The sequence below is a fragment of the Nematolebias whitei genome, chromosome 10 (assembly GCF_014905685.2).
Source record: "Nematolebias whitei isolate Nwh7 chromosome 10, NemWhi1, whole genome shotgun sequence".
Lineage (NCBI taxonomy): Eukaryota > Metazoa > Chordata > Actinopteri > Cyprinodontiformes > Rivulidae > Nematolebias > Nematolebias whitei.
Genome location: NC_056507.1, coordinates 15,477,935 through 15,492,483, shown reverse-complemented (window position 1 = coordinate 15,492,483; position 14,549 = coordinate 15,477,935). Strand labels below are relative to the sequence as shown.

The window sequence follows — 14,549 nt, the reverse complement described above, 5'->3', positions numbered from 1 at the left end:
TTGTGCTTTTTTTTTTATTTCTGTCAAAATGTATTAGTGACTCAAAATGTTTAAAGCTTTCACAATTACCTTAAGAAAACAGTGTCATTTTTTTTTCCATTCTTCACTTTCAGTGTTAAGCTGAAGGAAACAGCAACCTTACTGCCGTTGTATTTCTCAGTTCCTTTTCTCTCCATTTTGCTTCAATTTAAATCCCAGACCTGTTTAAGAAGTCCCTCAGATAACCCACTACCCCCGGTCCCATCACTCTTCATTGTCCTCGGGGCTCCAGCAAATACTATCACATGAAACTTTGCTAATCTGATTGGCTGATCAAAACTGTAAATGAAACCAGCCAGAACCAATTACAATAGGCACAAGTCATTAAGAGAGATGACTTCAGGGAGAGAAGTGTTGCTGGGGACAGGTGCATCACTTCTAATCTGGCAAATTGCTTTCAGAATAGAGTTTGGGTTATCAGTTGCTAGCTATTATACCAACTGATTGCAGAGGTGGGGTATTGTTACAGAATATAGTAAGCTACCAGTGTCTATTATTGAAGGCTTCTCATTGTGTGTCGTCTAACTAAAAGAGTATTTTCAACAAACAGGTAGCCGACTTCAGCAGCGACTGATGAAAAGACCATAATGTGATTGAGGCTTAAATGGTCAAAACATATTGGAGAACATTTAGTTGAAGTTGAGAACTGATTCTGAACAAGTGTTAAAAACAGTAATAAATACTTGAAAATCTACAACTGTCAAAACCCCACACTCAAAGCAAAACCATAGGCCAGATTTGTTCAACTATGAGCTCATTGTCAGCATCACACTTTTTGCAAAACACTAAACACATTTATTTACTTTAAAACACAAATGTGTCATGATGTCACTTCAGAAGTATTCAAAAGCAAAAGTATTAACTTGAAAATACTGTATATACTCATGTTGCCGTATTGTGCAGAGGTGGATTCAGCAAGCAAGAATGTTGTTCCCATGATGCTTTGCAAGTAATGAAATGGTCTGTAATGCTGATGGACTGATACGGCCAGATCCAACGAGGTTCAGAGATGATGGCTAGAGTAGAACATTTAAAACTTTTGGAGTACTGTAAGTGTGTTGGATATAATGATCTTTTACAGTATTTGTCTACATAAATGTTTGCAGTTGACAAAAAAACTGGAATGCATTTTTCTTTGATTTCATGACTTGATTAGTAACAGTAAATTAATATTTTAATTTTTCTGTAGCTTTGGTCTTGAATAAGGCTTGTGATTTTTTTTTCTGCCTTCTAAATATACCTCACTTACAGTAATCATAAGGAAAACCATTTAAAAGATCTTGTGAAGGACGCATCCTCAAGTTGTAAAAACTGTGACTAAGCAATTGTAAAAAATAAGTAAGTAAAAATAATTTAAACTAGAGAATTTCCTTTGAAAATGCAATGTGAATGCTTATTGCAGAAGAACTTCCTGAAAAAACAGCTGAAATTAGCAACAAAAAAAAAAAAAAAAAAAGCTAAAATGTAGCTGTAATGGAAAAACAAGCCTAAATTAGTAGAAGCAGAAAGAACACACTGTATTTGCTGAATTGGGTTTAAATAGGCAGAACTTACTACAATATATTAGGATTCGGCTATAAAAAGCTGAAATTAGCAACAAAAAAACAAAATTGCTGAAAAGTAGCTGAAAATTCAGAAAGAAGCTTAAACTACCAGAAGGAAGTGGAATGATCTGAAATAAGAACAAAAAATGTGTAATTAGCTGAACAAGCTAAAATTAGAATAAAACAGCTAAATAGTGGCCAAATTAGCAGAAAAAGCTGAAAGAAGCACAACAAGCTGAAAATAGCAGAAATAAGCTTAAAGAAGGACAAACCTGTACTGATTAGCAGAAAAAATCTGAAAAAAAAAAAAAAAAAAACTCATAACAGCTGAAATTAAATGAAAGTTGCTGAAAAAAAAAAAAAAAAAAAAAAAAAAAAGGTTAAATTTGCACAAGAAAGCTGAAAGAAGCTGAACCAGAACAAAATTTGAAAGGAGCAGTAAAATGTTGTAAACAGATCTAAAGATTTGAATTTTTCTTAGTATTGTCCTGAAAGAACTGAACATTTTGAGCTGAACGTTTTGATATATGATTTGTTGAAATAGCAGAAAAATTGTGGAACGAAAAAGATGCCGTAAAACGTACAGAATAAAAATGGATCACAATAGTGTGAATGCTTCACAAGCATTCACACTATTACAAAGACGCTGACACAGATCTGCATACAGATGTGAGGGGTGTTTCTTGGATGAACTGGACACCTGTCCCAGTTGTCTCCACTGACTACAGGAGATGGACCAGCTTTCTGTAACCCTGAACAAGACTGAACTGGTAAAAACTAAATCAATGGATTGTTAATCTAAAATAAACATGCAACACAAAAATAATTTAGGTGAACAGTTTCCTCTAGACTCTAAAACAGAGTGAGGCTTTAAAACAAGGTAAAAATGTGAGGATTACTAATTAGAACACCCTTCAACCCTTGCACAGCACACAGCTAAGATCAGATCCACACACACACACAGTGAGACATAGACAGATGGTGCTTTGAACTTATCATCAAAAACTAAGCCTCTGACAGATTTTGTACATTGCTCTAATGACATGTTTTCTAGATAAACTGAACGACACTCTCCATCAGCCGTGTTTGCCTAATTCCATCATCCAACTTCATCTTTCATTATCTCTCCCTCTCCATCACCACAACCAACTCATCTCATCTCATTTGGATCTCTGTCATTAAAACTTGATCCAAACCTTGATGGAGATGTGCCGGGAGAGGAGTAGTGAGACACTTTTTGTTTTATTTATTCATACTGACATATGCAACTCTAATATGACAAGTTGTAAGAGTGTTTTATAAAATAAGTAGTATCTCTACACTCAAACGCAAGCTCTCTCCATGAGTGGGCAGAGGCATGCTTGTTTCGCTGTGCCAGGCAAACTACTCATCTGACGATGAATCATTATTCCAAGGACACAAGAGAAGCAAGGCCTGATTAAAAAAATAAATAACAGAGAGAGACGCTTCTTCCCTGGCGAAGCTAAACAAAGATATCCTTTAATCACCGATGCAACATGATCCTGTTTACAGGGTGATGACTTCCCCAGAGGTTCCACTACGAGAAATGAAAGACAGAGACAGTCATACAGGAAGAGAGAGACAGTGATGTGGGAGTTGGGACTAAAGCACTAACATGAGAAAGACACAATGAGTACTTGGGGTTAATGAGGCAGTGTAGCAAGACAGGGGAGGCAACAGAGGCAAAACTGCATTGAGTTGTGATATGCTGTGCCTTTCTGAGCATATCTATTACATTGCCATTAAGGTGGGTCAATATGTCTTGATTTCCTACACTGCACTCCCCCCTCTGGTTGGCGACACCTTTGCCTTCTGCAGCACAGGGTCATAATTGATTGGCTAGGCAGGAACACATTTCAGCAAGGTAGTTGACCTTCTTGCCCCGATGGCCGTCTCCATAAAATAATTGACAAGAGAGATATATAGATGGAGCGAGCGACCTTAAAACACGGAGTGGATAAATAAACAACTTCATAATTCATATGACTATTTTGTTGACAAAGTGTGTCCCATAAAACCCCCCATCCTATTTCTACTTTATTTTTCATCTCCCGAAAAAAAAAAAAAAAAAAAAACTCCACATCTCTGCCCTGTCATGTTTTTAATTTTCACTTCGTACTTTTCTCCTAGTCTTGTCTCTCGAGCTTGTCTCATTTCCCCCCCATATTTTTCTTTTTGTCTCCCTGACAGTGAGTCTTCAGTTGCTATATTTACCACTCTTTTACAAACAATCTGCTCTTTGGCACTTGCTCTCCTGTCTGTAGTATAAAATACATTATGTAAAATTCTATCATTCACCATACGTCTATATATATATGCATACCGATCAATCTAAAAACCTTTATAGATGTATGTCACTGGCTTGTTGGAGGTGACTCAAATCAAACTCAGTATTCTGCTAAAAAAAAAAAAAAAAAAAAAGATCTCTCACAGCCTTGATGAATTCTGTTTGGGCTTTATTTTGTGTGGCCAGTTTTGCAAAATGACAGCCCCTTTTTTGAACACACCTTGCAAAATGTTACTTAAGGCTGAGCACATTACTCTGCCCAAATCACTCTCACCTTGGTCTGCGTTGGCCCCACCATGGCAGCTGCTCCAAAGTTATTTCTTTTATCTATTGGAGTATACTTTAAACATGAAGATGGGTAGATTTGGATGATTAAAAATTATCAAAATTCTTTATTTGTGAGGTTTTCAGACCTGAAAACTTTATCTGTCAGAGGGGTGCTCCATTGGAGGTGTGAAAATGGAGATCTTGCCCCCCTTGATTGCAATGCCTGCAAAGGTTGAAGACACTGGCAATGTGTGGCTATTTTAAAAGAAAAAATAGTTGCACACTTATTCTGAACGTTTAAAATTTAAGCGACAAGTCTGCAAGCTTTTGCGACTTAAGGAAATTGAGAACCCCCATCAATGTCACAAGGCCTTCTGGAGACTTCTTCATGCATGCAGTTGCAGCACTGTGAGATACTCATTTGTAGTGGTGTAACGGTACATGTGGGTGTATTGAACCGTTTTGGTACAGCATGTTCGGTTCGGTCCACATGCGTACTGTTGGTTATATTTTCACTCATTAAATTTTCTTAACTAGAGATTATGCACCGCAGAACTAAAGTTCCTATGCGTGTTTCAGCACGGCACTATTATCTTGCAGCACGCGTAGCATTAGCAGCCAACGAACAAGCCATCTCGTTGCGGTCTCCTGTTTGGGAACATTATGACTTTCTTGTTAAAAGACAAGTGGACAAATCCAAAGCTGTGTGTCGACGTTGTTTCAAAGAGAGTGGATCTGCAGCAGGCAACACGTCTAACTTGTTAACACACTTGAAACGACATCATCCGAATGTGAACGTAGCTTGGTGCAAAGACCGATAACAGCAGTATTTAAACAACCTTCAGGTAATTCAGATCAGTCCAAAGCAATAGCACAAGGAGTTTTTAAAGCTCTGGATCTACGTTTCTGTTTTTGATGTGCCAGCTTTAAACATATGATTAAAGTTCTTGAGCCCTGCTGCCTACAACATCCATCACATCAACACTTCAGCCAAAAAGTTGTAGCAGCACTTTAGGAAAAAGCTAAAACTGACCGTCAACAAGCCTGACCCCAGATTTAAAGCCCTGCCACATCGATGATGAGCGATACAGAATATTAAACCACCTCATATGATGACCGTGCAAGAAGAGGTATTGTATTATTGTGATCTAATGAACTTTTTTAATTTAAAATTATAATCTTAACTTTTTTTTTAAAATCTCTGTGTTGTTTGCAGTCTGAGGATGACAGCAGCTGGTCTTCTTCATCCACCAGATCACCTCCAGCTAAGAAGTCTGTAATGACTGAACTTGTTTACTTGGCATATTTTCAAAATAAAAACGTTTTGTAAGTCTTTATTTTGGCCTTTTTTGTACAGAAAATTAACCGAACAGAGCCCTCCTTTAAACTGAACCGAGCCAAAATGTGATTTTAGCGTACCGTTACACCCCTACTCATTTGACTCAAATTTGAAATAATTTGATTAACCTAATAGATTTTATTCCCTTTATTTGTGTATTTTAAAAGCGAAAGCTAAAATGTACGTACTATAGAATTTTACAGCCCTCATAGTAAGCACCAATTGTTATTCTCTTTCTCATTCCATACTGTTCTATCCTTTGATGTTTGATGATTTTAAGCCTGAGCAGACACACAAGCACATCCCACTTTATCCTTTCCCTGCTGTAATTTAAGGTTACCTAATCACAGCCGGCTGAAGAAGCAACACGAGTCGATCCACCTAGCTTCCACACTGTGTACTTGTGGTGTGACAGGCACTTTTCAGGGAAACCAGAGACTCTGGTTCAGCCTGAAACAGGAAAATTACTCAGCCCATTACAGCAATGAGCTGCACATTGGTTCCCAGTACTTAGTATAGCAATGAGGCAGTGCAGTGGGTGGCCATCAGACGTGAAAATGGACATGTAGGGACATACAAAGTGGTGCTTGTACACACAGCCGTATACGCCCAACACACAATCACTCAGACAAGGAGGGAATTTGTACCATTGACAGCAGCTGAGATGGTGAACCTATTATGTGCAGCTATCATAGAGATGGACAGATACACTCATTCACACACACATCCTTCTTTCTATTCAATTCTGCATCCATCTGAGCACCGATGAGTTTTGTTCTCTGACCCATTTCAATTCAGCTTCTTTGCTTCCTGCCTTTGATTCAAAAGAGAGAGGCTGTGATGAATACTGGAACTTATTACTGAGTTCAGTCTAACCATGTGCCTCCTGGTATATTTGTGGCTCTTGGCTGTGTGGAGGTTTGTTTGACACACACACACACACCCCATTACTTCTAAACTCATGAGACGATTTCTCCTCAGTGCATATGTGTTCATAGCAAAAATTGCTCTGCTCTTTTGTGTATAACTTAAGAGTTTTAATAGCATGTTTGGTGACAGCAGACACTGAGTCTAAAGTGTGTGTGTTTGTGTGCATGCTGTTGTATTTCAGACAACTAGGGGCTTGATAATGTATTCATGTCTCCAAATGACAAATGACTCCCACCAGGAGGCAGTTTAACATTTAAATGAGAAGCCGGAGAAAACACTGAACCACAATACACAGCAGTGAGTGGATACACCGGCCAGGCCAGAGAGATTTTTGTATGAACTATGACAAAAACTATACAAAATCAGGGTAAACACACACTTTCAATTCAACCAAAACACAAACGCATAAATTGACCATTAACAAAAACTGATTTGAAGGATGGAGAGTAGAGGGTAAGATACAGGAACATTTGGCATCCCAGTAGGGAATCAGACACCAGAAGAGAATTCGCTGGCGTGCAAAAAGCCACTGATGAGTTTATATAAACAGCTCATCAAGGCTTTTGCTCAGGTTGGAACAATATCCCTTCAAACAATATTGTGCTGCTCCGTTAGCCAGCCAGGTGTTGCTGCACAGGGAAAACTTGTCTGTGGCTTTTCAGCCATTAACTCAAAAATACAAATACTTCATGGGTGGGGACACGCACTGTGAGCAAATACAGATGGTGGAATGGCTGAGAGACCTAGAATGCATAAAGTGAATAAATAAATTGACGCTCAAGCGTGTGTGTAAATGCACTTCCAACCCTACATGCCAGTTTTGTTTCTAAATGAAGCAGCAAATTTGGAAAGACATAAAATCTGTTGGATGGTGTGGAGTCCTCCCCAAAGGAAGGAGACAGGAAATGAATTATATTTCCTGTTTTTATACTCTCTATCTGAAACAGCCAACTGCATTGGTGTAAGTTGGATCAGCTGTGCGTGTCATGAAAACAATTAACAATCTACAGGACCAGGTGTGGACCAGAATAATAAAGATTCACCCCCAGTTATTTTTTTAAATAACGAATCAAAAGTTGTAGAGACACAAATATAAAAAGCAAACATGCTTTTAAGTGCTGTCCCCTCTTACTGACGTAAACATCATTTATGTTTTTCAAATTAGTGTTTTTTTATTATTTTTTATTTTTTTATTTTGTGTAACTTATATGAGAGTTTCCACAAAACTAAAATACAAAAAACAGCTGATTGTAGTTACATTTATATTCCTTGTCTCCAGAGCTGAGCGGTGTTTGAGCAGTGAGCTATTGTGAGTACCTGACAGAGCAAATTAGCTAAAGAAGGCTGGCATCTCAAAGACGATGATTGGCAGGCAAAGCATGCCGTTGTAAACGATGAGTGACAGCTTTCACAGAGTTAAATGGAAAAGAGACAAATTTTCTATTAATTGTTTTTGACAGTTGTTTAAATTGGTGGGGAAATGTTTACAGATCGGCGTAAAATGCATAATTGCTGCTAGAATTTATTCTTGGCAAAAAATAAATAACCAAAATAAAATAAAATAAAAATGAAAACATTGAGGACTGCAACCTAAATGCCAAAATACAGATACAAAAGGTCAAAGTGCATGCACGAATAAACACACAAAATATTTTAATAAAACCTCACAGTAATCAAAGGCACGCCAGACAAAAGAAAGCTAAAAAGATGTAACTAGAAAATAAGTTAACATCAACTGATAGTAGTAGCAAGTAATTATGTGTTGTGTCCTGGCTGTGTAGCTTTATCTTTAGATACATACAATCTATTACCTCCCCTTCCTGCTGCCCCCTTCCCGGGGACACCTGTGGGCCTGTATCAGAGCTGAGCCTGCTGACAGACACTGTACCATCTCTTATCAGGACTATGGAACCTTCTGACAGTGTTTACGGACAACTCACCATCTTTGCCAGCCTCTTGTCTTAAAAGTATCATGATGTCATTATGTGCTGTTTATTCATCTGTTTATATGTTTACTCTCACACTGTGCCCCGGCCAGGATATAGTGTGAGATACAATTTATTTTTTTACCCCCCCTCATTTTTTCTATTTTCCATACTTTTGTCTGTCTGTCTAAAACAGGTCTCACTTGTAAATGAGTTTCTGAGGCTCAATGTGATTATTCTGTATAAACAAAGGTTGAATGAATGCAATGGCACACCAGGAATAGAATCAAAAATATATATTAAAAAATGAGTTATTAAATGTTTGAAGGACAAAAATATCTCATTTTAAGATATGGTAAACATTTCACAGATTTATACTTGACAAAGTATGCCCCCAAAGCCAAAATCATGACATTTACCAACATGTAAGTCTTTTTTTGGTTTGTTTGTTTGTTTGTCTGTTATTTATTAATTTGTGTTTTGCAAGTTGAGAGTTAACTATACATTTCCTTTACTGAGCTGGACACCAGTGGTACAATTCCTTCACTATTTCAAATGCTGACGCACTGCTTGGGAGCATGCAATGGCTAGATCTCTCATTGTACATATTGCAAACATTGCACAGCAAGTTGCATTTTCAGCTTTAAAACTGAATGAAATATAAAATATTTTGTAGAACACAGACTATATGCACCGCTGTGAATTTACCAGACAAAATCATGTCTGCCTTTATCAGCCTTGAGAAAACAGCAATGTTTACATGTTGCTAGTTTGCATAAAGCCATGAGTTTTTATCCTTTGTATTTATTTCTGTTTGGTTTTATTTAGCCGCACTGCAACCTTTAGCCTGATCCTGTTGTTTCTGCTGCTGCTCGAACAGCCTCTTGAGCCGACACACGAGCTGCTCACAGTTTAAATGGCCAACTTTTTGTCTGCGCCTCTTTAGCAATGACGTATTTCTACTGATTTTCCTCCCATTCCAGTATAAATCTTTTTATGCCTTTTTATTTTGGTCTCTCTTATGTAATCTATCTAGTATCTATTCACATTCGGCTTTCTCCTCTCCAAAATAGGGTGCACAGAAATCCACTGGACATTTTCTCATCAATATAAAGAAAATGATCCAAGGGCAAATCAATATCAATATTTTACTGTTGTCATACAATCACTACAACAATTACTGTAGGGAATGAACACCTTCCCCCTGATAATGACACATAATGAAGGAACTAAAAAAATGGCAGGAAAAAAGAACACTTCAGCACTTTGCTCGTTAACCATACCGCTCCACGTTAAACGGATCAATTGCAGTTTTATTTTTTTTGTGTTTTTTGTGTTTCCACTTGCCTCCGTTGTGTGTGGGCAGAACAAGAGCAGCACAAACACAAGTGCTTCAAATACGTTCATGCTCCTCTTAAATCTCTTGCTGTATATATACATTAGGACAAGATGCACATCACACTACATGTGTCATCTGTTGCGCAACTTTTATTTTATGCACTAACTCAAAAAAAAGTAAACGTTTGTGTTATAATCTGAAAAAATAAAAAATAAAATTAGGAAAGGTGTTGTTCATATCGCAACTACATTTATTAACCAGTCTGAATCCTGTTGATTTTGTAAAAACCAGCTGGCAACAATAAGTCATGCACGTCACATCTTCAGTGATGCAAACTCTACATGCAATATGAAAAAGACACTAAATGTTTTTCCAGACCTTACAATTATTTGTGTGTGATTAAAAAATAAAAATAAAAAACATTGAAATGCTAATGACAATGAATGTTAATGAGTTTTCCACTGATGCCCAAATCTGGTTGAGCTGTATTTCAAATAAATTATCTAAATTGAAAAAATATATATATATTTCGGCTGCTCCCTTCTTCAGGGGTCTCTACAGCGAACTAAGTCGCAAGAAGATTTGGTAATTGTTTTTACGCCGGATGCTCTTCCTGATGCAACCACAGACCACCGAACTGCCACAGCCCTCCGTGCGGAGTAGAGAGCTGCCATCTAGGGCGCCCGGGGGAGCAGATGGTTGGGGTTAATGGCCTTGCTCAAGGACGCAGAGTGGGGTAAATGAGGGTGGAGGCAGGTGTGGGTGCTTCACCTATCCCACCCACATATTGATGTTGTCAGTACAGGGAGTTGAACCAGCGATCTTCCAATCAAAGGCCCACTTTCACTAACCTCTGCACCACCACTCCCAAAAATAAATGTTCAAAATAAAAAAAAAATAATAAAATAGAAAAAATAAAGAATGTTGAAACCAAAATAATAAAAAAGATATTCTTCACTTAGAGTAGAATATGATTAACTTTTAATAAAATGTTAAAATGACAACTTTCCCAAGTTAAACAGTTTGCCATTTTGACATAAAGAACCAAATATCAACAAGACACCAAACTACTGTGATGGACATACATCATATTTTATATATATATATATATATATATATATGTATATATATATATATGTATATATATATATATATTTTTTTTTTTTTTTTTTGTAGGAATATGGTGACAATCATTTTTGGCTATAAACAATGGTTATTAAGAAAACAACCACAACAACAAGTGTTTTATAAACTGAGGAAACAGTGCAAAAATTAGCATATTGCTAAGAATACAACAAAAAAAAAAAAAAAAAAAAAAAATTGACTCCTCGGTTTAGTTACAACCAAACAAAAGATCCACATTATCGTAAATGGACTGTACTTATGCATCACTTTTCAATCTTATCAAGATACTCAAAGTGCTTTACAAAACAATCTGTGCCCTCATTTACCCATTCAAACAGCACTCTACTATTTCTGTACAAAGAATAATCGGTGCTTGAGATCACATTCATACACCGATGGGACACACATTGTAGGCAATGAGGGGTTCAGTGCCTTGCCAAGGGACGCTTTGTCATGTGAATGTTGATGGAATCAAACCCCCAACTCTCACGTTGGAGGATGAATGCTCTAACCACTCAGACATAGCCGGCAAAATTGTAATAGATCATAAAAACTATTTTTTGTTGCTTATTGTTCTGACATAAAAAAACTATATATATATAAATGCAATTTAAAATAGCTTGTTCAACATTTATAGTCCCATTTCCCAGATCCTAATTTTATAACCTTGTTTTGTTTTGAAAGTTATTTTGTGAGTCTCAAAGGGCTCATATGATTGAACTGCAGATTTATTTTGTTACTGAAACTTGTGTAAACTCATCTATGTGTAAATTGTCAAACTACATATATAGAACTTAGATAAAATATATGAAACTGTATCCTCAAATACTCCCTCTTCTTCCTTTTATTTAATCTTTCTCTCTTTCTTCCTGCTTTGCCCACTCAACCATTTATCTTCTTATTCTACCTATTTGATGCCCACTTCTTCAGCGCTATATCTTTTTCTTGTTATCTCTGCTCATGTCCTTCCCTTTTTCTTCTTTTAGTGACCCATCCACCTCTTCCCACCTTCTCCTCCTGCCCCATCATTACTCCTCGTTCAGCACTCATCTTTCTAAGGCTGCTGAATTCCCCAGCACAACAGTGCTATTCTGCTGCCTACTAATAGAATCCCTCAGTTCCCCTAATGGATCTGTCAGAATCTCCTGAGAACAGCAGAACAGATGGATTGATAGGGTGGGAGAGAGACACAGAGAGAGTGGGACAAAGAGACACAGAAATGATGAGATGGAAAGGGAAGCAAAGAGGGGGGGAAAGACGCACTGGAGTTCTCGACACTTTCATCTGCGTCTCAGAAAGTCTCTGAGCAGCAGCTCCTCTGACACTACCAACCAGCCACCATATGGTCCGACAGACATCGTGCCACTTAAGGCCATGTGATTGTCACCACAGGATAATGACAGTTTCATTATGACCAGGTGAGGACAACAAACGGTGCACGTTCTTTTTCAAGTGTCTGCCAGAAACACAAAGGTTGTCTTTGGTTTTACTTCTTTAATTTTTGCAACACTTGACACTTTTCATCAGGAAATAATTATTTGAATAATACAACTGATAATTCCATGCTGGGAAACTTTGACGAGAAGCTGCCACTTAATAAAAAGCTCATAGTAATACCATAGTCCCTAGTTTATTGCGGGGGATCCGTACCCTGAAGTTTTGCGACAAGTGAAAAACCGCAAAGTAGGAATAGTAGTACAAGTATTAAGTAGTAGTTTATTTTAGTATTCATATACACACACACACACATATATATATACCATACGTACCATACCATACCATACCATACCATACCATTTTATTTTTAGAGCACTTAAAACAGGAACAAGACCAACCAACGTGCTATATAGCAGAAAACAAACAAGCAAAGCACACAGCAAAACATAAAACAAAGTAAAATAAAAATATAGATAGGAACAGCAGAAGATAATAGCTTAATGGCTACACAGTATTATACAGACAGGTTCAAAACCGATCATACAGTGTTAAAAGCCAGGGAATAATAGTGGGTTTTTAAGCGGGACTTGAAAACTGTGAGGAAGGGGGCCTGCCTGACAAGCAGTGGTAAGCCTTTCCACAGTCTTGGGCCTGTGACAGAGAAGGCCCTGTCACCTCTGAGCTTAAGACGGGTTCCTGGAACTGAAAGAAGCAACTGGTCTGCTGACCTCAGAGAATGCAGTGAGACATATGGCTGCAGCAGATCAGTGAGACAAGAGGGGCAGAACTGTTCAGTGATTTCAAAACATGCAGGAGTATTTTGACTGGATTCGAAGTTGAACCGGTAGCCAGTGCAGGGAGGCCAGAACTGGTGTAATGTGCTCTATATATACATAAAAAGGCATTTTAAGCCCTTCCCACAGTCTTGCATTGTTCTAAACATTGTTTCTAAACTTTAAAATGCTCTAAAAGAGCACAGCATGACATGTTCTATGCTCTCTGCCTCCGGCTGCTCTCTGCCACCTGCCAGCGCTCTCAGCCACGCCCACATCTCTGCTGCAGAGTGGAGAAATGACACGCAGCATAAAGAAGTTTCTCCTGCAGCTGTGGGCTGCACACAGGTGCAGCAGTTGCTAAATAAATTAAAATAATTTATTTAAATAAAAATTCCATGCCGATTGTGCGGTTCATCCATCAATCAGGCAGCACGATGGCTCAGTGGTTAACACTGTTGCCTCACAACAAGAAGGTCCTGGGTTCAATCCCTGGTTGGACCTGGGGTCTTTCTGTGTGGAGTTTGCATGTTCTTCTGGTGCTTGCGTGGGTTTTCTCCAGGTACTCCAGTTTCCTCCCACAGACCAAAAACATGCATGTTAGGCTGCCTTCAGGCCCAGGCCTCCCTTGCAAATGAGATCTGTGATCTCAATGGGATTTGCCTGGTTAAATAAAGGTTAATAATAAATAATTTAAAAAAAAAGCCAATTGTGTGTCATGTCCAATTTATTTTGAAAAACTGTGATAGAGTGAGTCCGCAAAAAAAACGATCCGCGAAGTAGCGAGGGACTACTGTACTTTTAAAAATACTTAGAATACAATTGCAAAACATGTTTTAAGTGTGGTGTTTTTTTTACACTTTGTGCTGCATAAAATTGGTGTTTTTACCCAGTCCAAGCTCAAGTTTGTAATAACTAAAGGTCAAAAACTGTTTTCTGGCATATTTTAAAGTTAACCAGTTAATTCAAGAAAAACAGCTAGAAAATGTAAAAACATGAAACAGCTCAGTATATAGGTTGTACGATAAATAAAAGCTTTAACAACAATTTAAATCTAAAACTATACACTGTTTGTCATATAGGAACTCACCGTTGTCTGTTGCGATGAAGAGAGCTGTGTATTTATTGTCATGAACATACGGAGACTCTCGGTCCAATGAGGCTGAGGTGTTGACAGTTCCTCTGACTGGGTTCACGCTCAGCCAGCCTGCTGGGTCTCTCAGAACAGCATATCTGCAACAAGGGGAAGATGAATGAATAAGTGAAGAAATCAACAAGAAGACAAGACTGTGGTTATTAAAACAAACATTCATAAAGTGCTTCAATTAACCAAAAAAAAAAAAAAAAGTTTTCAGTTGCCTGTAGTTCTAGCTACTGACCAACAACCAATAAAAACAAATTACAACACAATATTAACAGATTCTCATGAGTATAAAAAATATATATATCGTTTTATAAATTTGATAGAAAGAAAAAATCTATCTATCTATCTATCTATCTATCTATCTATCTATCTATCTATC

At 37.7% G+C, this 14,549-nt stretch overlaps 1 protein-coding gene across 1 annotated transcript in view; it reads right to left on the bottom strand.

The window, feature by feature from the left end:
- cdh13 (cadherin 13, H-cadherin (heart)) overlaps nucleotides 1–14,549 on the bottom strand; it is a 413,855-nt gene that overhangs the window by 39,375 nt on the left and 359,931 nt on the right. The window contains exon 12 of the mRNA XM_037683165.1: nucleotides 14,117–14,259. Coding sequence (XP_037539093.1) covers nucleotides 14,117–14,259 — 143 coding nt within the window. The remainder of the gene's footprint in view (nucleotides 1–14,116; nucleotides 14,260–14,549) is intronic.